Raw genomic sequence first — 25,970 nt, 5'->3', positions numbered from 1 at the left:
GAGAACTATGAATTTCCTTATAATCCTTCATCAACAGGACAGGCACCCTTTACATGCACTCCTCCTTCCAATCAGGTCACTTAACTGCTGCTTTTTGTCATCTTAAGAAGCCTTCAAATATAGAAGATTTTAAACCAGTGTGGAACGCCAAAATTTTACAGATACTGATTTTTAAATGAGATCCTGAGGCAAGGGTGGCTCTTCCTTCCAGAAAACTAATGAATCTTTAATCTTGAAGAATAACCAGATATTACAGTGATAGGCACATTAGAAACAACAATAATATTGGGCCAGATCCTCAGCTATGGCCATAATGCAGAGTTCAATTAATGGGGAGGAGTGCCAAAATGGCTTTAAAGTTCTCCTCGACACTGCCCAGATCCTGATGCTGTTTTATGCATGCCAGCCCCCTTGCTCTGCATTAAAGCTGCTTAAGGAATGATCCAAATTATGTCACGTTTTAATGTTTATAGGGGGCCAAACATGCAGCCCAGGATCTGCCTGGCCTAAGACAGTGTCTCAACCATGCCCCTTTTCCCCAACACTACATGAGACCTTGCCTCTAGTACACTGCAAGATCATCCCTGCACCATACTACTTTGCCAGTGCAGGACAAAGCAAACAAACCAGCCACATTTGAGGAGATGACCTAATAACTTTTCAATAGCACCACTGTACCTCTTTAAACATTTTTGCATTTATACTTTCACAATACATTTACCTGTTTAATGCTGGACCAGAAATGTTCAATTTCTCTAGCAGTAGAAGCAGCAATGCGCCTCAGTCGATTTTGTTCTGCTTTCATGCTTCTCTCCTTATGAAGTCTCTTATCTTCATGATAGCGCACCGCATTTCTGATCAGCTGGACAAAAGCATTAGTTTTGTTTTAAAGTGTAACACCAACTAGCTCTATGCTTCTCACTTTGTGCCTCACACTGGAGAAGAAAACAAAATATATCCTGAAAAGATATACCACTAAAAAAACCCTAGGCCTACTTTAAGCAAAGCACGCCAGGAATACACACACTCTAAGGGTCTGTTTATACCATAAAGAAAAACCCCATCGCCAAGTCTCAGAGCCCAGGACATTGACTTGGGTTCATGGAGTTTGGGCTGTAGGGCTAAAAACAGCAGTATAGACATTCAGGTTCAGGCTGGAGCCCCGGCAGCCTGGTGAAAACCTGGGGGATGGAGAGGGTGTAATTCTCCCCACTTGCCCGGATCCAGAGCCTGGCTCCAGTCTGAGATGCAACATCTATGCTGCTATTTTTAGTCCAGGAGACTGAGCTCTGCAAGCCAAAGTCAACTGACTTGGGCTCTGACACTCAGTGTTGCGGGCTTTTCTTTGCAGTGTAGACATACCCTAACATATAATTATAGGCAACCATTAACTGATCTCTTGGTGAGGAGAGAATAATGCTCAATAATTTAAATGCTCATGGACTGAACTGTCTTTGCAGACTTTCATCATTTAAATGAAAGATAATTCAAGACACAGAGAAGAGATTTCTTATGTTCTAATCTACATTCACTTCACCTACAATACAGGATGCCAGAATAACCTAGTGCCCCAATATATAATCACCTAGCACCAGTGCTGATGAGAGACCTAAGTTCCTATACTGAAGACAAAAGGTCACTACTTTTAGAACTTTAGAATTCTCTGAAAATATAAGTGTTTTATGAAGTGCTTTACACAAATATTACAAGTTTACAAATATGCTTGTTTTGCTCGGGGAGATTGAAAATGGCCCAATGTCAGTGGCAGAGCCAGAAATAAAACTCTTGCATTCTGACTCTCAGTATCCAGGTTCTAACCATGAGAATGCTGCTCATTCTTCCATGCTGTGTGTTAGAAAGAATCATATCCATATTACCATCTTAGCAGTTGCTGTTTTCCACCTTCTCTCTTGAACAAAATCGGTTGCCATCCATTGCATTTCTTCCAGTAGAAAATCCTGGTGAGATTTGGATCTTGCAGCCTCTTGAAGTTTGGGCAATCGCCTTAGGGACCATAAACCTTCTTTCCTGAGGTCTGCTATTCGTTGATGCACTTGGTTTTCCTTAAAAATATGCAAAACTATACTTAGTTCTCTTGCTGCATAAACAAAAAAGGATGGTCACAGAAAGAAGACATGATTTTTTGACTGAAATGAATGATGGAAAGAAAGTATCACTCCATCTGCAGAAACACTTCATACATTTTACATCACACTTTGTTTAAAAAAGAATATGAATAACTGTTCAGTAACATTGTTTGCATAAATCCTCAAATGGAGAGGAACTCAGGATGGAGTGGTGCTCTCTCGAACACTTCAGAATAGATGTTTTGAAAAGGTGAAAATAATTATCAGTACAGAAGTTTTTTCCCCCCAATGAAGGAGGTCAGACTAGATGATCATAATGGTCCCTTCTGACCATAAAGTCTATGAGTCTATATCACATTTTAAAAAAGAATTTTCAAAGCCTACACATCTGACTAATGATTATTGAGGAGAGGGATAGCTCAGTGGTTTGAGCATTGGCCTGCTAAACCCAGGGTTGTCAGCTCAATCCTTGAGGGGGCCATTTAGGGAAACGGGGGCAAAAATCTCTCTGGGGATTTGTCCTGCTTTGAGCAAGGGGTTGGACTAGATGACCTCCTGAGATCCCTGACATTCTATGATGGCTGGATCAGATACGATTTCCATTCCATCCTCCTTTATTCTGAGAACCAAGTAGCGAATAATTTGATGAACAACATTTAAACAGAGAGCAGAAAACTACATGTGGAGCTCCCCCATTTATCCTATCATTTCATGGATGGAAGCTTTGCAAAGGTAGTGCCAAAGATTGAACTTGCACAATTTGCTGGATTCTTTTTAAGCATTTTGGTAGTTGGCTCTTGTGCATACACAACTTATACAACTACTGTTTGGGATTTCTTCCCTCTCACTGCTCACACACTGGGTAAGAGAAAATTCAAAATAATTTCTTTTGTTTAATTGCATTTCTGATTACAAAACGGGTTATACCACCTCTCGGATATCATTATATGGAACAGATTCTATTTCCTTGGAGGAGTGTCTATCAAACCTTTTCATGCCTTTTCTTACTAGAGATAAAAACGATAAATGTCTCAATGATGTCTCCTGCATAATTGATATCATGAGGCCCAAGTTCTTTTCCTCCAAGAACATCTTTTTAAAACATTTCCTTTCTAGAAAAGGAATGATGTCGCTCACTCAAGTTAAATATAATACTCTATCAGAATTTATAAAGCACATCTTGCTGTAGTATGCAGGTGGGTGCATGATATCTACATGCTGAGTGAAATTCACACCAGTGCAAAGGATCTGCATAAGACTCTTATGCAAAACTTCATGAAACTCTATGCAAAACTGAGTAGATTCATAATACTGCTTTCCTTTTCAACAAAGGACTACTCTATTAGTCTCTTCAGTGTATAGTTCAGGGGTGTGCAAACTACAGCCCACGGGATTGCCAGGCCCGTGGCATGGGGGGAGGAATTGCCTGCCCTGGCCATGCGCCTCTCCCCCAGAAGCAGCCAGCACCACGTCCCTGCGGCCACGGGGGGGGAAGGGGGGGCGTGCAGAGGGCTCCGCGCACTGCCGTCGCCTGCAGACATCGCCTCTCGCAGCTTCCATTAGCAGGGAACTGCGGCCAGTGGGTGCTTTGAGGGAGGTACCCGCAGGTAAGGGCAGCTTGCGCCCCCCCCTTCCCCGGGACCACAGGGACGTAGTGCCAGCCGCTTCTGGGAGCGGCGCAGGGCAGGCAGGGAGCCTGCCTTAGCCCTAATACATGCCACCGCCACCCCAGAGTCACTCAGTGTAAGCGGAGCCGGGTTGGAGACCTCACCCCGAACCCCTCCTGCACCCCAACCCCCTGCCCTGAGCCCCCTCCTGCACACCACACCCCTCCCATACCCCAACCCCCTGCCCTAGCCCTACATTCATGGCCCTGCATGCAATTTCCCCACCCAGATGTGGCCCTCGGGCCAAAAATCCTTAAGAGAATACAGTAGCAGAAAGGCTATGAAACAGAGTTTAGCCTACCTTCAAACTTGACATGGTAAGAGACCCAGAACTAGACAAAAAGATTACAACATTATGTCTTTGTTCCTAGGATTCTCTCTCTATCACAGTCAAACAGAACTACCCAGTTGTGCTAAACAAACAACATAATAGAGGAAAACCTGCATGCATTTCCCAGAGCATAACACACAAAACCACACTTTCTAAACATTTCATACAAGACAATGCGTGTATAAAAAAAGTTTTAATCAGAATACCAGTTCCAACACAGGAAGAGGTAACAGTGGCACCTGCCTCTGGATATGGAGTGCTAGCTGTACCTGCTGTTGAAGAGATGTCATGAGCTGGCTATATGGAGCAGAAGTGATGGAAATACTTTGTGCCTGGGACTCCATTTTCTGAAGCTGTTCTGGAAACTCTCCGACAGGTGGTTGTGCTGTGAAAGCTACAATGAAGCTGGGAAAGCCACTGTGAAGACGTCAGCAGGTTGCCACACTTTCCAGAGACAGATGCTTGGATGTATTATTTTACTGTTGTTGGCTTTGTTTCTGTCCTGCAAGTTGCACTGTTTGAAGAGTGGAAGGCATTCTACCTGCAAAGCAAAAGAAAATCCAACATATCAGTTTTAAGGGTTGACGTTCTGCTAATTTAGCTACTGAAATATTAAGATAGCAAAAGGGAAAACACGGAGATTTTTGTTAACCAAGTTGCTTTATCACAGGACACCATCACTATAATATAATTACGTACCGAAAAACTACAGCTAACAAGCTGCAAAGCAATCAGTGTTTTAAAGTGTGCTGTATAGCAATGCTGCTCTTTAAGCTGATGATAAACTAATTTTCTGTTTATGAACATGCAAGATAAAGAGGTGTGAACCAGGCAATCAATTTCATATTAGTCAGAGTATCAAATGATCAAAGGCACAACTTCAATAAAACAACAATTAAGAAAAACAGCAAATTAGACACAGAGGGGTAAAATATCCAACCCAGTGCTCTGAGAATGAGATGTGCAACTCTCATCAAGGTTACCAGGAATTTACCCCAGAGGATTTTTATGTTAGATTAATTGGTATTAGGTGTAATGTTCCAATTAGAGAAAAAATAATGTAAGCAATTATCTTTAATTAGAAAGGTAAAACTAGACTAGTCATGGGCATTTGCATTATTAAACATTTACTATAAATCTTTGGTATCAGAAGTGGGTATATCAGTTTTATTCTAAAACTTTTACCTTGTATCATTGGCATTAGCTGTTGAAGAGGAACTTCTGCAGCCACAAACTTCCATTATAACTGTGTTTTCACAGTCAGTCATTTTTTTTTCCAGACACTCCTTCTCACCGGAATCACTCTGGTCATTTTTACGGTAGTACAGTGGGCCCAATACCAAAACCCTTACTTACTAGAGTGGCCTCATTAACAACAGTGGCCCATTTCTACAATGGAACACCTCAAGTCCCACTGATTTAAAAGGAAATTGAGGGCACGCAGCAATTTACAGGTAGATCATAACTCTTAATCTTTACTTTAGTTCTGTAATGGACACTCATAGCTGCATCACTTGAACAAATTCTAGGTATGATCTGTTCTGAAAACTGTACAGCAACAAGCAGGACACAAAATCCACCCTTAAAATGCAAGGACAAGGGAAACCCAAACAGTGCACAGTCCAGAGGTAAATAAATTAGACAAAATTAACAACAAACCAAGAGGAACTAAGTTGTGTGCTGTACTGTTATCAAAACTAGCTATGCAATTTTAGTGGCAAAGTTTTATTGTTTTTAATTGATGAGAGATGCAGTCAAAAGTAGTGAATTCTTCTATAACATATCAAATTCAATGAAGGGAAAAATCTTGGGATGATACATAAGTTAGAAGTTTAAAACAGCATTTGAAATAGTTGCTGCTAAGATGAAAAACAATTTCTAACTTGTATCTGAAGATAGGTGGACAGTTGCAAGAATATATCTCCATCTACCTTTTTCTGTCACAATCTTTCCCGAGGAGAAAATATTTTGACAAAAGAAAATAAATTATCCTTTTAAAATTCCTCAGAACTATGCACCATTTTATTGATAATACTCCATTATACAGCTGTTTTACTGAAATCATAAGAGGAAAAAGCATATTTTGCTGTGAACCATGTATTGTTTCTAACAGATTTCTATCACAGTGGAAGTATGTGCAATTATGAAGGCCTCTCACAATTGGAACCCTTGTATTAAGTTCAACTCAGATCGAAAGGGTTTTTTAAAACTTCCTTCCTAATATATAAGAATTTAAGAATTACAAAGCTTCCCATGATGGAAACCCATAACAGTTTATAAACAACAAGCACCTCAACCATAGCTTGTATTGATGCTAGGGATCGTGACTGAGGTGTAGCAATATAGCAGAAAGTGGCTGAGAGAGGTGTAACAAAGAGAGAAAGAAAAGAGAAAATGAGTCAGAGCCTATACAGGTGACAAAGAGAATTAAGCCATTTGTATTTCTGATATTGTATGACAACTTTCTAAAACATCAAAACGAGATAAACTAGTGAATAACTTTGGAAAGGAAGGAAAACAATTCAGTTTTGAAATTAACTAGGCTTTAAATTACCAGCAGTGGACACTGCGTGATTACAAAACTTGCTTCGGATCACAAAAGGGCTGCAATCTAAATAAGAACATAGCTAAGTGACATAATTAAGAACAAGAATGTAATGAAGCAAACAAGGTTAAACAAATCCTGTGCAAGAGTAGCTCAAGAAGGAGGCGATGGTCAGGAGGGCCTCAGTGGCCCCATGGGCCTGCCTGCTAGTCCTTGCACTGCCAGCCCAGAGGTTGCCACTGAAGATCAGCTACAGAAAGCACCAGGCTGGCCACCGACACCTGGCTTTTTCCCCCTCCCCCAAACTCAAGAGCTTCTCCCTCGCCCCTCCAAGACAGCCTCCTCAGAACTTCTCCCCTTCTCCTTCAGGAGACCCAACCTCAGCATTTTCACCGTGCCTCTTTTAGCTCATTTTTAATCCACTTGATGTCCTATCATATACAATGGGTCTGCTCAATTACCTTCCTTGAAGCACTTGATGCTGTTAGAAGCTGCCCTTGGATACTAATATTGATTCATGTTGGCAAATTAGTAGTTTTCATATGACATGGGCGAGTCACTGACAATGTTTGCTTCACTAGATACAGGTCCAAAATACTGAATGAAACAATCTATGAATGAGGTTGTCAAAAGCCTGCATTCCCATACAACAGCAGTTGCTCCAGAATATGGAAGTTGTTCCCCTGCTTGAGCTTTCCTGATACACAAAAAAAGTCCACAATTTGAAGGCCTCAGACTGATTAATCTCCCAAACACACCAACATTTACAAATCTTGGTGTTACATACCAAAGCTAGGATCTGGAATGTCTACCTAAACATTTGGCAATGACTGCACCAGAAAAGAGCTGGACTGTGTAGGGCTTTGAGACTGGACTTGTTGGAGCAATGGCAAAATAACTGGAATATGTGCTAGAGATCCATGTTCAAACCTCCTTTGCAGAGGGCTAAACTGAAAACTTGACAATGTTGGATTTGGGATTAGCAATGGGATAAACATTATCTGCTGGATTCCTAGAGCTACTGGTCCAACTGCAGTGTCATGTTCCCATTCTGCCCAGCTACTGGAATTCAACTCATTATAAATAGCTATATTTGGAAACTGCGGTGCAGGCAGGCTTCCAGAGGATATGTTGCTTAAGGGCAGGGAATAGAGGGAAGCAGCACAGCAACATAGATATCATACATCAAAACAGATCTGATAGGTAGCGCCTATATTTCTCTGCACACCCAATTTACCTTAACAATAGAGATAACTAAGTCCATAGGGAAACAACACTAACACAGTAACTAATATCCATAAAAGCAAGGAAGTTCCTAGTTAAAGTAAAACATACTTGTATCCAGTATACACCATATATTCCTCATTTGGGTACCTGCTTAGGCCATGTGTGGACTAGGAATCTTGTTTCCTTGCTTTTAGTCTTCTATTGCAAGTTAAATATTTAGGATTCTGTGTCATTCTGTGCTTGTCAGTCTATCTGATGCTTCTTCTAGCATCAACCCTGGAAGCGGCAACAATTTCAAAGCAAGAGCCAAGCAGGAAATGTTCTTACTATATATATCCAGGTCTGAAGTAAGGCTGCCCAGTGTGTCTTGTATCAAACGATGTCCCAGATTTTCAGGACTCCCCTCGCAACTTCCAGGGCCCTAAAAACCAGCCAGATGGGGCCATGCAGCACCAAACTGTAACTCAACCCGTGTTCTGCGGGGTTTTTAACAAACCGGTGGTTAAGGAGCACGGAGAGTCAAGCAGCCTGTTCTGCCTTAAACCCCAGAAAGGCAAAGACACCTGAGTGGAGGCAGCAAGCTTCCGGGGCAGTGCAAGGGGACAGGTCGCCCCCCGCCCCGGATAATGGCAGCACGGAGCTGCACCCACCACAGCGCTGGCAGCTGCATGACACGGTCCCTGCTCAGCCAGGGCCTCGGGGGCCGCCAGCCCGGCCGCCCAGGGCCAGCCACTGATGATCAGCGACAGAAGGCACCGGGCTGCCGTCCACCGGGACCTGGCGGCAGCATCTTCCCCTCCCCGCAAGAGCCTGCCCCTCACCCCCCGTAGCAAACTCCCCTCCGAGCTTCTCCCCCCTCATCCGAGCGAGCCCCGCCCCCTCCGAGCTTCTCCCCCCTCATCCGAGCGAGCCCCGCCCCCTCCGAGCTTCTTCCCCCTTCAGCCGAGCGAGCCCCTCCCCCTCCGAGCTTCTTCCCCCCTCATCCGAGCGAGCCCCGCCCCCTCCGAGCTTCTCCCCCCTTCAGCCGAGCGAGCCCCGCCCCTCCGAGACTCTCCCCCTTCAGCCGAGCGAGCCCCGCCCCCTCCGAGCTTCTCCCCTTCAGCCGAGCGAGGCCCGCCCCTCCGAGCTTCTCCCCCTTCAGCCGAGCGAGGCCCCGCCCTCCGAGACTCTCCCCTTCAGCCGAGCGAGCCCCGCCCCTCCGAGCTTCTCCCCTACATCCGAGCGAGGCCCCCTCAACCGTGCGAGCTCCGCCTCCGAGCTTCTCCCCCTTCATCCGAGCGAGCCCCGCCCTCCGAGCTTCTCCCCCTTCAGCCGAGCGAGCCCCGCCCCTCCGAGCTTCTCCCTTCATCCGAGCGAGCCCCGCCCCTCCGAGCTTCTCCCCTTCATCCGAGCTTCTCCCCACTCATCCGAGCCTCCCCTCATCCGAGTGAGCTCCGCCCCCTCCGAGCTTCTCCCCCTCAACCATGAGCGCTCCGCCTCGTCCCCTCCAAACTCCGGGGCGAGCGAGCCCCGCCCCGCCCCCTCCAAGCTTCTCCTCCGCCCCCTCGGGGACCTTCTCGCCTCTGAACACCCCCCCTCGACCCCGCCCCGCCGGGGGAGTGTCTCCGGCCTAGCCCCCACTCCCAGAGGCCCTTCCGCCCGGCTCAGAGACGTCCCGGGCGATACCACTGCCAGTTCACCCTGGAGGGGGGGAAATGCCGGGTGGGCTGTACCACTGCGGGCTCCGGCGCAATGACTCACCAGGAAGAGCGAGGCTGTCGAGCAGGGACCGTCCACAAGCGGAGGCCGCGGGGGGGAGGGTGCGCAGCAGAGAAAATGGCGGAGGACTCCGCTACGGGCACGCAGCAGGGACAGAACAGCGAGGGTTCATTTCTCCTCTGCTCTGCGCGCACCAGGGGGCGCTGTTGTCAGACAAGAGGCGGGGGACAACCCTCACCTTGCTACAGAAGCTGCTAGGGCTCCTGCACCTCTCCAGGGCCCAGTTCCAATGGGACAGGGCTGCCAACTCCCCCCGTGTTGCCTTCTGGCTGGGGGGAAGTGGTGCATGTCCGAAAGCCCCAGCTCCTGGTGTCACTTGCTATGGAAGAATCACCACTTTCATGTTTAAAAACAAGTCAGTTTCTGGCCCAGCTTGGGGCAGTGGGGGAAAGGTTAACAACAGGACGCACCTGCAGGCACATGAGGTAAATAAGAAACGCTATCTCTCTTTTCTTTAAATCATCTTCGTTGTGGGGGTCTGACTCATGCTCCTTTGCAACATGAGCTGGGCCAGACTTATTACACCTGGCTGGTCTGTGCTACAACGTTGGACCAGCTTAACTGCATTGCTCAGGGCTGTGAACAAATTCATGCACTGTGCAAGTAATTAAGCCTACACCCCAGTCCTAACCCTACCACTAAGTCGATAGGAGAATTCTTCCATGGACCTAGCTACCATCTCTTGGAGAGGTGGACAGCTACGGCAACACAGCTGTAACGGTGCTGCTTATTTTTCTAGTATAGATGTACCCATGGACACAGGCAGCTGCCCGGACAAGTGTGTACCAAGGTTTTAATTGTAGAAGGCCTGGTCTGTACATGAAGAGTTATATTGGTATAACTATAAGTTTGGGGTGTTTTTTTTTTAAACCATTATAGTTTGAGTTCAAGCCTTAGTGTATTCTCAGTTATCCAGTATGAAAGGGAACATCACTTATGGTCTAGATGCCAGTGCCATGAGTGCAGGGGACTGAACTAGATGACCTCTCAAGGTCCCTTCCAGTCCTATGATTCTATTTCACTTCACAAACCACAGTATGACTTGGTCTACACTACAAAGTCCTGGCAGTATAGTTATGTCTACTAGGGCTGAGAAAAATTCACAAAGCTCTGGGCAACATAGCTAGGCCTGCAGAACCTCCATTGTCGATAGAACTATGCTTACAAAAGAGTGCTTTGGCACAAAAGAGTGCATTGTTTTAATATGTTGGTGGAAAATCTGCACCTTAAATAGGGGGATATGCTGGCACAGACTCTGTAGTTTAGACATTGCTTAAGATACTGGCATAAACAACCAAATCCACACTGCAGTTCGGGGAAGCTTGCTACCTGAACTGTACTCGCATAGTTAAAGCAACAAAAAAAATCCTTCTAGTGTATATGTGCTAAAAGCAGATTTTATAAAAACCTACAACTATCTCCAGGAATCTTTATATTAAATTCGAAAAAGTATCCCAATGAAAAAACGTGTTTGTTTGATTTGAAAGCAAACATTCCTGTGTGGAATCTGCAACCCAGACCCAGCAGTACTGTGCCGGTGAATTGGAACCCAGAACTGGAACTGAGAGCAGCCTCTCCAGGGTAAGTGAAGGGCACAAAGTAAACAAAGAGCACACACAGAACAAATACATTTAAAATGTTCAATTTTAATGATCTAGGGCAGTTTCCTCTAAAGGTTACAAATGAAAGTTCCCATTGAGTTGACAATATTCCCATAGTTATTTTATTAAGAATGACCCAAACTTTGCTCACAGTTTGAGGTTGATTTAAAAAGAAAATAGAGAGGGGGAAGAGATGATTTAAGTTATACAAAATATTGAGGGATGTACAAGAAAATCTAGGGGAAGAGAGCATCTCCTGAAGGCACACACAGACATACCCCTCACAATCCTGCCTTTACCTACGAGACTAAATATGGATCAAGACCTTCTGGGGATAAAAATAAAACCCCTAATTAAAACATTAAGAAACATAAGAGCATAATATCTGCAGCAACTTATTAATAAAGATAAAAGGACAAACTACTCTGACAGAATAGTAAAGTCCAGAGGCCTTAGACAGAAGCCATTTAACACGTTTCACAGAACTGAACAGAGGAGAGAGCCCTTCAAAGAGAGAACAGTATTACATTCAGTGGAGACCATAGGCTTAATTCACATTCACAGGTGCTGTAGTTTGGGTGTCAAACCCACAGGGGCTGCTGTGCCAGTAGACAATTTACATCCACTGCCACCAACACCACTGCCCTCCCCCAGGGTCCTGCCCAGGAAGGGAGCTTTAATTTATACAGCTGAGCCTCCTTTGAGGCCCACCTGGTGAAGTCTATCTGGAAAGGGCTCAATCAACATGTTTCCTAGGCCTGGTCCTTGCTTAAAATGCAGGTTGACATAGCTATGGTGATCAGGGGTGTGAAAAATCTGCACCCGAGTGCTGTAACTATGTTGACCTAACTCCTGGTGTAGATGCAGCTAGACTGACAGAAGCATGCTCTATCTACACTATGGTGCTATGCTACCATAGCTATGGTGCTGTAGCTATGCCTTATAGTCCCTGTAATGTAGAGATGCCTTTAGGCATCCCATTCCTAAGGCACCAGCTGGCTTCATAAGTATGAGGCTTGCAGGAAGCTTGCACAACTGCTACTTCATATTTTCCCCTCTAAACTCTAAGTTAGGGGCATATTCTCCTCTTCTTCTGCACACAGATCTAAGGGAAAATGGGCCAAATTTTCAGCCGCAACCTCTGAAACCATGTGCGTATATCTGCACACCTACTCGACAGTACACACAATCCCCCATCTGAATGGGCAGATGAATAATGAGGATTTGTATTGCTAGGTTGAAGCCTACTGAAAATGTGAACCTTACATTTTACACATTTAGGCCAAAATGCAGCAGAGAGCTACCTAGCAAGTACAAGGGCTGGCAAACCAACGGCGATATAACTGGCGATCTACCACAGGCAGTACTGAACCCCCTCTAAGGTTTCGTACTTTACATGTTCAAAGTGGTTTAACAAACCTTAATTAAAGGGTTTGTGAAACAATTACCTGGTCTGGAGATACTCTCCATACATAGGCAACTATAAATCAATGTTCTGGCATTGTCCAAGTATAAGAACACATTGGAACCATCTACTGTTAGTAACATCTTTAAAATAAAAAGATCAATGTATCCCCTGATACACCCATACCAGCTCACTTTCCAAAATTAGATCTCATTCATGAAAGGAACAGTTTCTCAAGCTTAAAGTTGGCAAAGAAAGTTAAGTCTCTCTCTAGCCAGAGAATCCGTGGCCACCAGTATAACAGATTTCTGATCCCAAACAAATTGCATATGAAAGTCATAGATAGTGTGCAAAAAACAAAAGTCTCAAGTTTTGGAAATCACTGCAGCTATAGATGAAGAAATTCTGTAAACTAAAGAGGTTTTTAAAGTAGTACATAGAGGTCTTCAATCTATAAAATGAAAACAGAAAAATCTATTTTAAAATGTTTTGCACTTGCCTTATGTGGAGATTACACATGTTTAAATATCTGTATGTATCATATAAGCACTTTTACTGTAATAAAAACAATTCAAATTACATAATGAAAACAATTCCTGCACAACAAGATTCCTTTATAAAGTACATTTTTTGTTATTTTAGTTTTCAAGTATTCCACATTCCAATGCATCAGTTAGTGGTGTACGCAGTCACTTTCAGGGTCACTGCTGCATTATTCCCCCCCAGTTCCTTTTGGGCTTCTGTGACTACTTGTTTTCAGCATGCAAGAAAACCTCTGCTTTACTGGATTGCTGGAGTTAGAAAGGCCACTTAGTTCTACCCAAACTGAATCACAAGCAGCAAAGATCCCAGCTCCTGCTATTTACTGACTCAAAAGTCAGAGTCATCGTCACAACCATCACTGCCTTCAAGATCGTTGCTCTGCAAAGGAGAATGGAAAACAAAATAATGGTTTGTCATCAGCTTATTATACACCCAAATCAAAAGACTGAATCGAAACTGCTCCAAAGTCTAGGGAAATGTGAATCTGGATCCAAACTTCATGACTTGCACCCAACTCTAGTTACATCATTTGAAATTTTAAAGGGGGGGGAGGGGGAGAGGGAAAATACCGTCTTTTACTTCTTATGGCAGATAGTTAAATGGAAGAATCCAGTTCCATATAGCCCCGTGAAAACAATACCTTACAGGCACGCTGTCAGGTCAGTTTAGATGCCAAATAATAATGCCAGAATTGTTATTCCTGTCAGCACAACAGAGCCAACACAAGCATGATTTTATTCTTTCAGTAAACAATTCTATTAATGATGTATAAGTTCTAAGCAATTGCTGAAGAACTCTGTTCAGTGAAGTGTGAAACTGAATGACGACAATCTGCAGCATACTGAAAACTGAAAATGCAGACAGAGCACGAAATGCAGAAGTTTTAAAACTTCATTTAAAAACACAATGAATGACACAGGGCTCCTGTACCAAGTGTATTCTTCCTTTTCATATTTAAGTCAACCAAAACCTCCACATTTCTTGAAGCAGTTACAAAACTGAGAATTTCCACAGAGCGCTCCAGAATCTCTGGGAAATTTAGGTCCAAATTGTCATAGAGAAATAGGGCCTTATGCAAGTGCCAAAAAAGTAAGTTTAAAAAAAAAAAAGTGTTCAGTTGTACAGTAACAATCTAAGGGGCTATTAGTAACACATATAAGGAAACTGATTTAAAGTCTGAATTCTAAACTGACATTGTCCCTTTAAAGAACAAGCCAATCTGACTGAATAAAGTTAGAGGTTCTACAGTGTTTTCTTAGCACAAAGTCAGAGTGCAGTTATAAGAAAGAAAAGCAGTGTCAGTGATGATCATGGTATGGCTTAGGGTGGTGGATTTCCAACTGTTGATTTAAAAACAAATGCAAACAGCTGTATGTAGCTTTGAAAGGGAACTGGCCATTTCTATTATAAAGTAAAAGGCTGTAAATGTATCCAACTGCAAAACTAGCACAACATGCTACAGTGAAAATAGGCTAAAAACCTTTTATTATGAAATCTATCACAAAACTCCTTATTTATCTGTTCCCAGCCAGCCTGTGACAACTGTGAACCTAATTGTTGTATTTGTTTGAGTTTATTGGTTACAAGCACACACAGCTTCTGCTAACCCAGCAGCTCAGTGCTTCTTTAACATGTCATCAGTGAGCCTTTATCATCATCAAAACAGCACTGGAGGCAGGAGAGAATTCTTTGTACCTTTCTGGCTCACATTAAACAAAATGAAGGTGGCATGTGTTATAAGCATTTTACATCCAGTTACAACAGTGTGTCCATGCAGTGTATCTACATCAGCACCATCGCAGCAAAACAATTACCAGAAGTACAAAAATAACCCTGACAAATCTCTAGTTGTCCTTATTCGTGCCGTTCACCCAGGCTGTGGATTTTAATTTCAATATTAGAATTCTGTCTCACACCAAAACAAATAATAAAAGGTTAAGAGGTGGAAGAGACCTAGTCCGATCCTTGTCAGTGCCGGATTGTTCCCTACATATTGAGACCCTACTTTAAAGAACTCCTGTTAACTAAAGATTATTCAATCACCACTCCAAGTTTTCAGATGTGCTGGGAAACATTCATTAAAAAAAAAATACATCAGGATTCCATTGAGTTGTTTTTCTAGTACAGTCGCCAGCTTAGTTTTAACAGGTCCCAAGAAAACAATGTTTCCACTAGTCCCTTGGGAGACTATTCCACAGCCCAACATATCTGTCAGGAAGATCTGAATTTCAGTCTACAAATTTCCTTTCTTAATACTATATCCCATGTCTCCTAGTTATACCTATTCAAATCAATAGCAGTTCCATGCACTAAAAGTTTGATCCTACAACTTCCTATTAAGCTCAGTGGGAGTTTTGGGCTCCTGGTGGGTTAGAACATAAGAATGGCCCTACTGGGTCAGACCAAAGGTCCATCTAGCCCAGTATCCTGTCTTCCAACAGTGGCCAGTGCCTGGTGCCCAAGAGGGAATGAACAGAACAGATAATCAAAGTGATCCATCCCCTGTTGCTCATTCCCAGCTTCTGGCAAACAGAGGCTAGGGACACCATTCCTGCCCATCCTGGCTAATAGCCATTGATGAACCTATCCTCCATGAATTTATCTAGTTCTTTTTTGAACCCTATTATGGTCTTGACCTTCACAACATCCTCTGGCAAGGAATTCCACAGGTTGACTGTGCATTGTGTGAAGAAATACTTCCTTTTCTTTGTTTTAAATCTGCTGCCTATTAATTTCATTTGGTGACCACTAGTTCTTGAGTTATGAGAAGTAGTAAACAACACTTCCTTATCTACTTTCTCTATACCAGTCATGATTTTATAGGCCTCAATCATCTCTCTCCTTAGCCGTCTCTTTTCCAAGCTGAAAAGTCCCAGTCTTATTAATCTCTCACACGGACGCCGTTCCATACCCCTAATCATTTTTGTTGCCCTTTTCCAATTCCAATATATCTTTTCTGAGATGGAGCGACCACATCTGCACACAGTATGATTCTATGTGGGTGAACCATGGATTTATACAGAGGCAACATGATCTTTTCGGTCCTATTAGCTACCACTTAATTATTCCCAGCATTCTAGTCACCTTTTTGATTGCTGCTGCACACTGAGTGGATGTTTTCAGAGAACTATCCACAATGACTCCAAGATCTCTTTCTTGAGTGGTAACAGCTAATTTAGACCCCATCATTATATATGTATAGTTGAGATTGTGCTTTCCAATGTGCATTACTTTGCATGATTGGGTGCAGAGTAACTAAATGTAGTTTCCTCTCAGTTTAAGCTTCTTTGCAAATGAATAGACCATTAAACAAAACAAAAACGTAGATAAATAATAAGACTTCTCCATGCAAATTGGTATTTAAAAGGACCTACCAACTTGAAATCTAGTCTCTCTTGAGTTCAAGGTAGTTACAGATAGTAACATTTGTTCCTGGCTTCCAACCCAAATTTATGTGGTTTAGCAATCACATCTTTCTGCACTTTAAAATATTTCTTCCTTTATCCACGTACCATGCGCAAAGGTAACAAAAAACAGTGAAAGGGACTAATACACAAAATGCCGTTGTATATACACATGTATTTCTCGATATTTGGATATGATTATTTTAGTCTAGTCTCTTTAAGTGACAATTATGTTAGGTAGTGTAGCGACAGCAGGTAAAAGTATTCAGGAAGAAGAGCAATTATTTTTTAAATTGACAGTATCATAGAACTCTAAAAAGATAAGTTTCAAGCATTACCTTTGAGTTTCTATCATTGACTTGTACCCCTGAAGAAGTGGCATTGAAGTCATGGATGGAGAGGGTGCTCAGCCAATTCAACATGGATTGCTCCTCCCTTTCCGTGTTGATAATAGTGGGATAGATATGTTGCTCTTTGAAAACAGCGATCTTCTCCTCCTCCTCCGTCCATTCCAGTGGCTCATGTAAACCGTCATTTCCAAAGCGTCTATTGTACTTTTCAAAGTGCACCTTTTCCAAGACCAGCCCAAGCCCTGGAGCTTTGGGGACATCCACCTTTTCCTCTCCCCAGCTGCGCTCCATGATGGACTCCGGTGCATAGCCTTTCACTACAGCTATCACCAAACCGATCATCTTCCTTATCTGGTGCATCATAAAACTCTGTCCTTTCACTTTTATCACTGCAAATTCCATGCCTTCCCTCACAAAGGGCTCTTCACAGTACATCTCCATGATGTACCGTTTGGCACTGGGGTCTTTGGGTCCCTTCTGAGAGGTGAAGTTGTGGAAGTTATGGGTCCCTTTGTAGCAAGCAAGAAGCTTGTTGACTTTCTCAAGCGTCTCTTTGCTCAGTCGGTAAGTTTCACCTTGGATATCATGGTCTTTATGGGCAAAGGCAAATGTTGGGATCATGTAGAAGTAGGTTCTGGCATCACATTTGTTCTTGGAGCTGAATCCCCCAGTGACTCTTTTCAGTCCTCATTTTAAAAATGACATTGTTAACAAAACTTTTGAATCAGCCAAATTTCAGCCACATTACAATCCCCACCCACCAAGAAGAACCTATATAAAATAGAAAGGGGGGGGAGGGAGTGGCGCAGGAGGAACCAAACCTTTTCACATTGAAATATTTGGGGAGGGGGGTGATCTGAATGGTACAGCTCCATGGTAAAGAATTCCTCTTTAAATTAAAATCAGTGTTCGTGCACACTGCTGGGATACCCACTTTTTCCATTATTCTTACCCAGAATTCTGATATGAGAAGGAAGACAGTTATTGATCTTTTCTAAAACGTCATCTATCAGCCAGATCTTCAGTGACACAATCTGTCCAGCGGCAGACACGCCCTATGAAAACAAAAACAACGAGAACACACATTGGTAATTGTGCCATAGTGAAAGAACTGTATCAGAACAAAAATTTTAAATGGATAGTCTGTTCACATTCTCGGTTCATTTCTTTGCTGTTATCGGCCATTGCAAACTGAAGTGAAGAACCATAAAGTCAGAACCATACAGAAAGACACATCAGCAAATTCAGCACCACTGCAAACCTAAGATGGTATTTTTCCCCACTTGTAAAACTGAGATAACAGAGAATAAGAGTTTAAAGGATTTTCCAGGAGTCACATAGAAGCCTACTGTAGCACAGGAATTAATTCCAGATCTCCCAACTCTGTGCTTCAGCCACAAAATCATCTGCACACTCATAGGCTAGCAGGGTAGTTTGGTTAGTGTGAAGGAAGGGATAAGGTTGCAAATATATGATATTGACACTCTCCTCTGTGCTATTTCACTGTATTTGACTCATACAAAACCAAACTCGTGCTGTATGCAAGCTTGTACATCATGGGAGCATCTATGAATCTCAGTTACAAATTAGGGCCCCTGTTGTGCTAGGCATAGTCAAAGAACAAAACCAGTCCCCAACACAAAAATTCCTAATATAGCAAACAGGATGGAACAAACAGGGCAGGAATGGGTTGGGAGGAAGAAGTAACAAATGGACGAACACAGTTAAAGTGGAAACGCAGAGGTCACAACTGAGAGGATTAAGTGGCAGCTTTACAAATATAACATATCTAGTCACTACCCTGGTATTTGCTAATTAGTATTTATTTATACTTTAATTTAGTAGAAGATAAGGGTACACATTACAAATATTTTATCTTTAGTATAATTGCATATTCACTATCAAATGAGAACCCCACGTTATAAAAGTGATCTTATTTCTCATCTGTGATCCAAAATGCACATGATCAGAGACAATCACAACAATCTCAGTGCTACTAGCGTCTGTTAGAGCACAGAAGAAAGAGCTTCAACACCTTGTCTGTTCGCGCACACCTCTGAAAGGACATTTTTTTCATATCTTCACCGTGGTTTTCTGGGATGCACCCTGACCGAACGAGGGCAGATACTAAGTCATCCTCAATCGTCTTGAACTGCGAGGACCCCACGTTTCGCTGAAGAGAAAGATAAAATAGAGGAAGAAAACTATAATTAATACTTTCTTTGAAGATCCATCGTTACCCAGAACCCAATAACCATTGGAGTGCAAATTAATTCTCAAAGTTATCTCTTCACAAAACAAACAGCACTGCCCCTCTCTAGCAAACCCCACCAATTATTTTACCTGGAGTCATGAATGAGAGATACAATAGCAAAAGAAATACTGAAAATGTAGCTGGTAACAGATGGAAGTGATTTCAGATGATTCCTCAACCCCTGCCCAGACTGGATTTGTGTGGCGATCACCACAAGTGACCAACCTGTGGGTCTGCAACACAGTACCCAAGGTAATGTTATTCCAGTACAGCTACCGTCACTCCAAAGCCAGCACACTGGAATTCTGGGACACTGTATTCATAAAATTAGATTTATACATTCTTAGATTGTATAAATCTAAGGCCTACAACTTTGCTGCTACTATTGCATTGGAAAAAGTCGCTTTCTGCACAGCTTGGTTAAGAGAGCAGCCATGTACTGTGGGCTTGTCTATCCTGGAGACACTTTGTAGCAGTGTTGTTATACTGATGCTACACCAGCGCAAACCCACCCTGACAGTGTAATTTAGCTTCAGCTGGGCAGGTTAGCCTGTTTCCAAACTGAAGTAAGCCACTCCAGTGCAGCACATCAAAACCCTGGGGCCGCATTAGGGCAAGTATCCCCAGTATAGAAACGTTCTAAAAATGCAACAGAAAGAGGCAGAAATGTAATCTGCCATGTTTTGGGGCCTTGTGCTGTGTGTTTTTCAATGATACATTGAATACCCATCTACACTAGAGGACACATTCAGGAGTGTAATGCTTATGCCCATTTTTGCTTGTACACATCTAAACATAAGAACGGCCATACTGGGTCAGACCAAAGATCCATCTAGCCCACAGATGCTTGTATCCTGTCTTCCGACAGCGGCCAAACACATTTTAGAAGTGAAATGAGCAAGGCTGGGAAAATCCAGGAGCCAGTGAAACAGCCACAACTGCAGAGCCTCAACCAGAGAGCTCAATGGAAAGGTAGCAGGGAAGTTATAAGATAGCACTAGGATCATTAACTGAACTGGTGGAGCCACAGCATGGTGTTTTCAGTCCACACAGGAGGACTATCTACAGCAAGGTTTTTTTTTAAAATCTCCCATCATTGTTACAAGCCCAGTCCAGTTCTACCAGGATCTGTACTGGTGGGAAAGCTGGTGTGGACCGGCTGCTAGCATAACATAAATCACGTTCTCTGAATGGCACTAACACATCTGAATCTGAGGTTGAGCGATGTGTGCCCCAGCCTCCTGGATCTTTGGAGCCTACAACTGCTCGTCCTTGGCTACCACCTCCCTCCCCTCATTTCAGCTACTGCACCACTTTGGGCATATTGATGCAGACAGATATGCACCCCAAACGCAAGAGGTTGAATAGCATTTATTGCCTAACCACATACTTGCATCCCATGGTAGCCTTTCCCAGAATATGCCATCAACAGCACAATCTTCCTTTTGGGAAATTTTTTGTTCTGATCCTCCACGTCCTCTTGGCTTTTCTTGAATCTTTTGTCTTGGTGTCCATTTTCCTCTTGGTTTTCTGTCTCCTCATTGCTGCTCTTCAGTCTTTTTGCCTGACTGGCAGCCATTGCTCTCATCTCCCCAGCCATTGCAAACCACTGAAAGGGACAGAGCAGGAAGCGGGCTTCAGCAAGGAGTGGAACAACAAAATGGCATCTCCATCAGTGGAAAAAACAAACAGCGAACGTATCACACCCAGCACTTGGGCCGCAGTTTAGTCTTTTTGGTTGCGAGTTGGAGAAACTGTGGGGAAAGTAATTTAAGAACATTTCCACTTAGGCTATGTCTACACTATGGAGACTACACTGGGATAGCTACCTTGGTATAACCCCGTAGCATAGATTAAGCCTACTCCCATGGAAGGGATTTTTCTGTCAATGTAGGATCACCCATGCCCCTATCCCCCGAGCTACGGTAGCTACTTTTTTTTCTCACCCCTGATCAACGTAGCTATGTCGACCTAATTTTTAAGCATAGAGTAGACCAAGCCTGTGCCAGCATTTTGCAATTTGGTCATGTTCTCACTCTCTTGTCCAACATTAGTCGAAACAGGATTGCACAGCTGTTGGTACACAGCTGTTCCTTGAGCAAGGTGCCCAACGTGCTCCCCCTGTTTATAAATGAACTAACAGTAATTCCCAGCTCTTTGAAAGTGCTTTTCATCCAAACACAAATCACTTTACAAGCATCTTTAGCCCCATTTTACATATCAGGAAACTAAGGTGTATGGGAAGGGACTTGCCCAAGGTCACCCAACAAGCCACTGACAGGGCCAGGAAGGATCCCAGCTTTCTCCTGGATCCCCCCCTCTATTGTCTCACTCCACTAGGCCACACTCTAGTACAAAGTTTCAGTCAGCCGGGCGGCCAATGGGAGCTACGAAGCCAGCGCTCTGGGCTGAGGCAGCACACACAGAGCTAGCTGCTTGGCCACGCCTCCACCTAAGAGCTGAGTGAGGAGGATGTCCCCACTTCTGGGGAGGCGCAGAGCCAGGTAAGGAGGCTGCCGGCCCCACTACACACACACACACGCCCAGCACCAGCGGGGTCCCAGGTCGCCACCTGCACCTGACTTTTACTAAAAATACCTGTGACTAAAACATAGCCTTAGTGATGGCATATGCCACAGCATACATTATCTAATACAGAATGCTTGAGAATGGCAACCTTGAGCGAGTGAGGCCAGGAAGTGCATAAGAGACACAGAATCACTGAAATGTAGGACTGGAAGGGACCTCAAGACCGTCACCTAAACCAGTCCCCTGCACTCAAGGCAGGAACACCTAACAACCTGACCATCCCTGAGAGGTGTTTGTCTAACCTGTTCTTAAAAACTGCCAATGATGGAGCTCCTGCAAACTCCCTAGGCAATTTGTGCAAGTGCTTAAACACCCTGACGGGAAGTTTTCCCTAATGTCCAACCTAAACCGGCCTTGCTGAAATTTAAGCCCATCGCTTCTTGTCCTATCCTCAGAGATTAACAAGAACAATTTTTCACCCTCCCTGTTCTAGCATTTTATGTACCGTCTTCTCTCCAAACGAAACAAACCTGCCTTCCTCACTCTTCCCTCCTAGGTCATGTATCCTAGACCTTTCATCCTTTGTGTTGTTCTCCTCGGGACTGGCTCCAATTTCTCCCCCTTTCTCCCGATACCTGCCGCCCAGGACTGGACACCCGGCCCCGGGTGAGGCTTTGTCCACACGCGGACGCCCTGAGGACCTGGCCCTGTAAAAGGAAGGACGCTGCACGATCAGGATCAGGCCCTTTCCCCCTCCCGGTCTCCTTCCCGCGCCCGGAGAAGCCCGGGGGCCACGCGAGCCCGCCCCGGGTACATACGCCGGGCGCTCTCTTCGGCCGCCCGCCGCCGCCGCAGGTCGCTCTCGCCGAGAGGCCCCGGACCATCGCCCGGAGAAGTAACCACCGCCCAGGCATAGGCCCCGCCCACAGCAAGGGCGGCACGAGCCGCCGGGGCTGCAGTAGCCGCGGCCACTTACGCGGCTCTTGCCAGGCTGGGGCTCGGCGGCCGGCACCACGTGGGCACAGCCCCCGGGCCGGGATCCCCTACGGGCGCCGGGTGAGGACACTCTTCCTAGCACTCAGCGGCGGCGCGCGAGCGGGCGGGCGGCCCTGGCGCTGGGAGGAGCGAGGGGCGGGACCGCGCGAGGCGAGCGCTAGGCGCGGGGGCGGGGCACAGGCTGGGCGGGGCTAAGCGCCGTGGCCCGGCTCGCTGCCCTCCCGCCTTTCCGGCAGCGGGCCAGGGCGTGCTGCGGGGGCGCCCGCGCCCTGCTCCCTGCCCCAGCCCCCGGGGGGACCGGGCCGCCTGCGGCAGGGAGCGCAGCGCGGGCTCCCGCCGGGCTCCGCCCTCCCCTGGCGCTGCGCGCTGCGGGATCCCCTGTGGCCGGGCCCCTGCGGACAGGAGCCCGCTGCGGTGCTCGGAGTCCGGGTTCTCCAGCCCTGCGGGGCGCGGGGAGCTGAGCTGAGCTCTGACAATGTAGCGAGCGAGGCTTGGTTCAGTCACCCCTGCCCCCAGGCATCGAGGCTCCATCTCCACCCCCTCACCTCTGGGGACATCTGCTCCAAGTCTGGCCCTCGCCTTCCCTCCTGCCCCACAGCCAGATCTCCACCACATCCAGATCTCCACCCCTGGTGTGCTGCCCTGTTCAGCCTCACACCCGCCCCTGCCCCACATCCAGATCTCCACCCCTCCTGTGCTGCCCTGTTCAGCCTCACACCTGCCCCTGCCCCACATCCAGATCTCCACCCCTCCTGTGCTGCCCTGTTCAGCCTCACACCTGCCCCTGCCCCACATCCAGATCTCCACCCCTCCTGTGCTGCCCTTCTCGGTCACTGCCCCCCCTTCTCAACCTCATACCTGCCCCTGCCCCACCTCACATCTGCCCCCCTCCTGCCCCTCATCCAGATCTCCACCCCTGGTGTGCTGCCCTGCTCAACCTCACATGTCTCCCTCCTGCCCCCACCCCTTCTCAACCTCACACCTGCCCCCCTCCTGCCCCTGCCCCTTCTCAGCCTCACACCTGCCTCCCTCCTCCCCTGCTCTGGCTGGCTCTGGAATGCCCCCTCCATCTCTAAACAGCTCCCACACCTCCACCATCTCATCCTATTTCATCCCTCCACCTCCTGGATCTCTCCTTTTCTGAGTGCGCCCAGCATCTCTCTCCCCTTCCATGGGGCTGTCATCCACCATCCACCCAACTCCTCCCCCTCAGCCTTCCTCTCAGCTTACACCTCTCTTCCTCTCCTCACTCATCCTCAGTGACTTCAGCCTCCACCTGACCCCTTCGCCGCATGCTTCCTTACCTTTCCATTCGACCTGCAGCCCTGGTTCAACTCTCCAAAACAGCCATTCACTTGACTTGGGCTAGCTCTCGCTGTTGCTGAGTTCCCCTTCTCCAACCATCAGCTGGTCTCTTTCAGCATCACCTGTCAACCTCCCCCTGCACACCCATCCCCATGCCTGGGCCTTTCCATGATTCCTGTTCCAACAGTGCTCATGACTTCTGGTCTGCCTTCAGCCCCTCTCTCCCCTTTCTTCCATTGATAGGGTTGTTGCTTCTCTTCATGTTTCACTCTCCTCCTGGATTCTTTTGCCCCTTTCTCCACAAGGTCCAGGCTGCCAACCCCTGTCCTAGCTCACCCCCCACCTCCCCTTCCTCTGCTGCTGCTGTCACACTGCACTCTCTCCTCTGATGGAAATCCCACGACCAGGCTGACTTTTAACTCACTCTCTCCTCCTTCAGTTCTGTCGTCTTTCTAGTTAATCCTACTTTTCCAACAAAATTTCATCCTACACCCGCAATCCCGAACGCTTTTTCACTGCCTTTGACTCGCTCCTCAAACCCTTCCCTGCTCTCTCTGTTGACAAATATGTGACCTTCCCAGGCATAGTTTTAAATAGCTCTATTTACTAAGCTTTTTTCTTTGCTGATATTTGTTTTTATTTAAAGTGGATTTTTGTTCAAATCATTGTTTCACCATTAATTAAGAACATGATTCAGCAAAGCGTTTAAGCCCATGTTTAAATCCATCCCTATTCAGCAAAGCACTTAAGCACACGCTTAAGGTCCACTGATTTTGGAGTTATAATTAAAGCCCCTGGACGCTTTTCCATTGACAGCAGTGGGCTTTGAATCAGGCCCTTATAGAATAAGGATGGATTTAAGTATGTGTTTACATGCCTCCGGGAACATGGCCTTCCTAGCAAAATCAGGCCTTTCTCCTTGAGTAATAGGGTGGTGACAATAGGAAGTGAAGGAGAATGTCATGCCTGTAGTCAGGGAGTAGTGAGAAAAGAGCTCACTTTTTCTCCTGAATTAATTGGTCATGCAAGATTTTCCTGAGGAGTATTTTAATCCTTGCTGTATCTCTGTGAGGCACCCCCAGGCTTGAAGTGGTTTCCATCACATACAGGGTTTAGAGTTTGATTCAATGGCTCACTACACCCCCACTATACAAATTGTTCCAGCCCTCCTGCTAGGAGGTAGTAAGTATTATTACTATCCTTGTTTTAGGGATGGGGAAACAGAGGCAGATAAAGCAATTTACCCAAAGTCACAGACAGCATCAATGCCAGAGTTGGGATTAGAACTCACCCACAAAAGTCTAAATTTACTGCACAGCCTGCAGAGCTTTGCCTAATGGACAATGTGTCAGTGGAATGGGAGGCAACAGCTGGTGCTGCCGCAGCTGATAATACATCATCAGAGAGCTGCCCCTACAATGACATGTTACATTAATATATTATCAGAGCAGGACAGCACTGTGGGTCTGATGATGTATTAGCTTAATATATCACCCAAGAACCTGCAGTCTGATAATGTATTGCTCGCTGCTCAAATGCCATCGCTGTCCAGGGGGATAGCACTGGGCAAATAATGGATTTTTTGGTTTGCTGGTGATGCTGAAAAAATTAAAAACAAATCATTTCAGACTGAACGGTAAATGGAGATTTTTTTTAAACTTTTGGTGAATTGAAAACACTTCATTTCAGGTCAAATGAAATGCTTCATTTGACTTGAAACAAAATGTTTCATTTCAATTTAGAGCATTTTATAATTTTTTTAAATATTTTCAAAATAAAATTAAAGGAAATGTCTAAACAAAACATTTTGAATCAAAACAATCAAAAGTTTTGTTACAAAAATATCAAAATTAAACATTTTGAATTTGGGGGGAAATTTTAGGGGTTAATTTCTAATGGAAACAATTTGGTAAAATTAACACACAATTTCAAAATCTGTTGGTGTCACCAAATCTGCATTTTTGCTGA

The 25,970-nt window shown here is 45.1% G+C and overlaps 1 protein-coding gene across 7 annotated transcripts; it reads right to left on the bottom strand.

The window, feature by feature from the left end:
• Positions 1-4,359: 4,359 nt before the first annotated feature.
• Positions 4,360-22,830, bottom strand: PUS1 (pseudouridine synthase 1). Of its 7 annotated transcripts, none has more exons than XM_039505525.1 (7): positions 22,678-22,830; positions 22,232-22,408; positions 20,563-20,781; positions 18,954-19,091; positions 17,871-17,973; positions 16,907-17,604; positions 13,129-13,542 (listed from the first exon to the last, which is right to left on the bottom strand). In XM_039505525.1, the coding sequence occupies exons 3-7, from the start codon at positions 20,770-20,772 to the stop codon at positions 13,492-13,494; spliced, it is 1,200 nt and encodes a 399-aa protein (XP_039361459.1). In that variant the 5' UTR covers positions 20,773-20,781; positions 22,232-22,408; positions 22,678-22,830; the 3' UTR covers positions 13,129-13,491. The 7 variants fall into 7 exon arrangements, with proteins under 7 accessions (XP_039361464.1, XP_039361459.1, XP_039361462.1 ...); XM_039505528.1 differs by having other exon boundaries at positions 22,236-22,408; XM_039505529.1 differs by having other exon boundaries at positions 22,274-22,408.
• Positions 22,831-25,970: the final 3,140 nt, after the last annotated feature.

Source organism: Mauremys reevesii, linkage group 18 (assembly GCF_016161935.1).
Source record: "Mauremys reevesii isolate NIE-2019 linkage group 18, ASM1616193v1, whole genome shotgun sequence".
In the NCBI taxonomy this organism is placed as follows: Eukaryota; Metazoa; Chordata; order Testudines; family Geoemydidae; genus Mauremys; species Mauremys reevesii.
The sequence above is the reverse complement of the archived record's forward strand: the minus strand, read 5'-3'. Positions and strand labels throughout refer to the sequence as shown.

Bases quoted from the DNA above. Each gene is read 5' to 3' on its own strand.
- PUS1 (XM_039505530.1), bottom strand. From the start codon at position 22,615: ATGCCTGGGCGGTGGTTACTTCTCCGGGCGATGGTCCGGGGCCTCTCG. The intron at 20,782-22,519 runs GTATGTACCCGG...TGTCCCTTTCAG, and splicing joins GGCCGAAGAGAGCGCCCGGC to TGGTTTGCAATGGCTGGGGA. The intron at 17,974-18,953 runs GTGTTGAAGCTC...TTGTTTTCATAG, and splicing joins GGTGTGCGCGAACAGACAAG to GGCGTGTCTGCCGCTGGACA.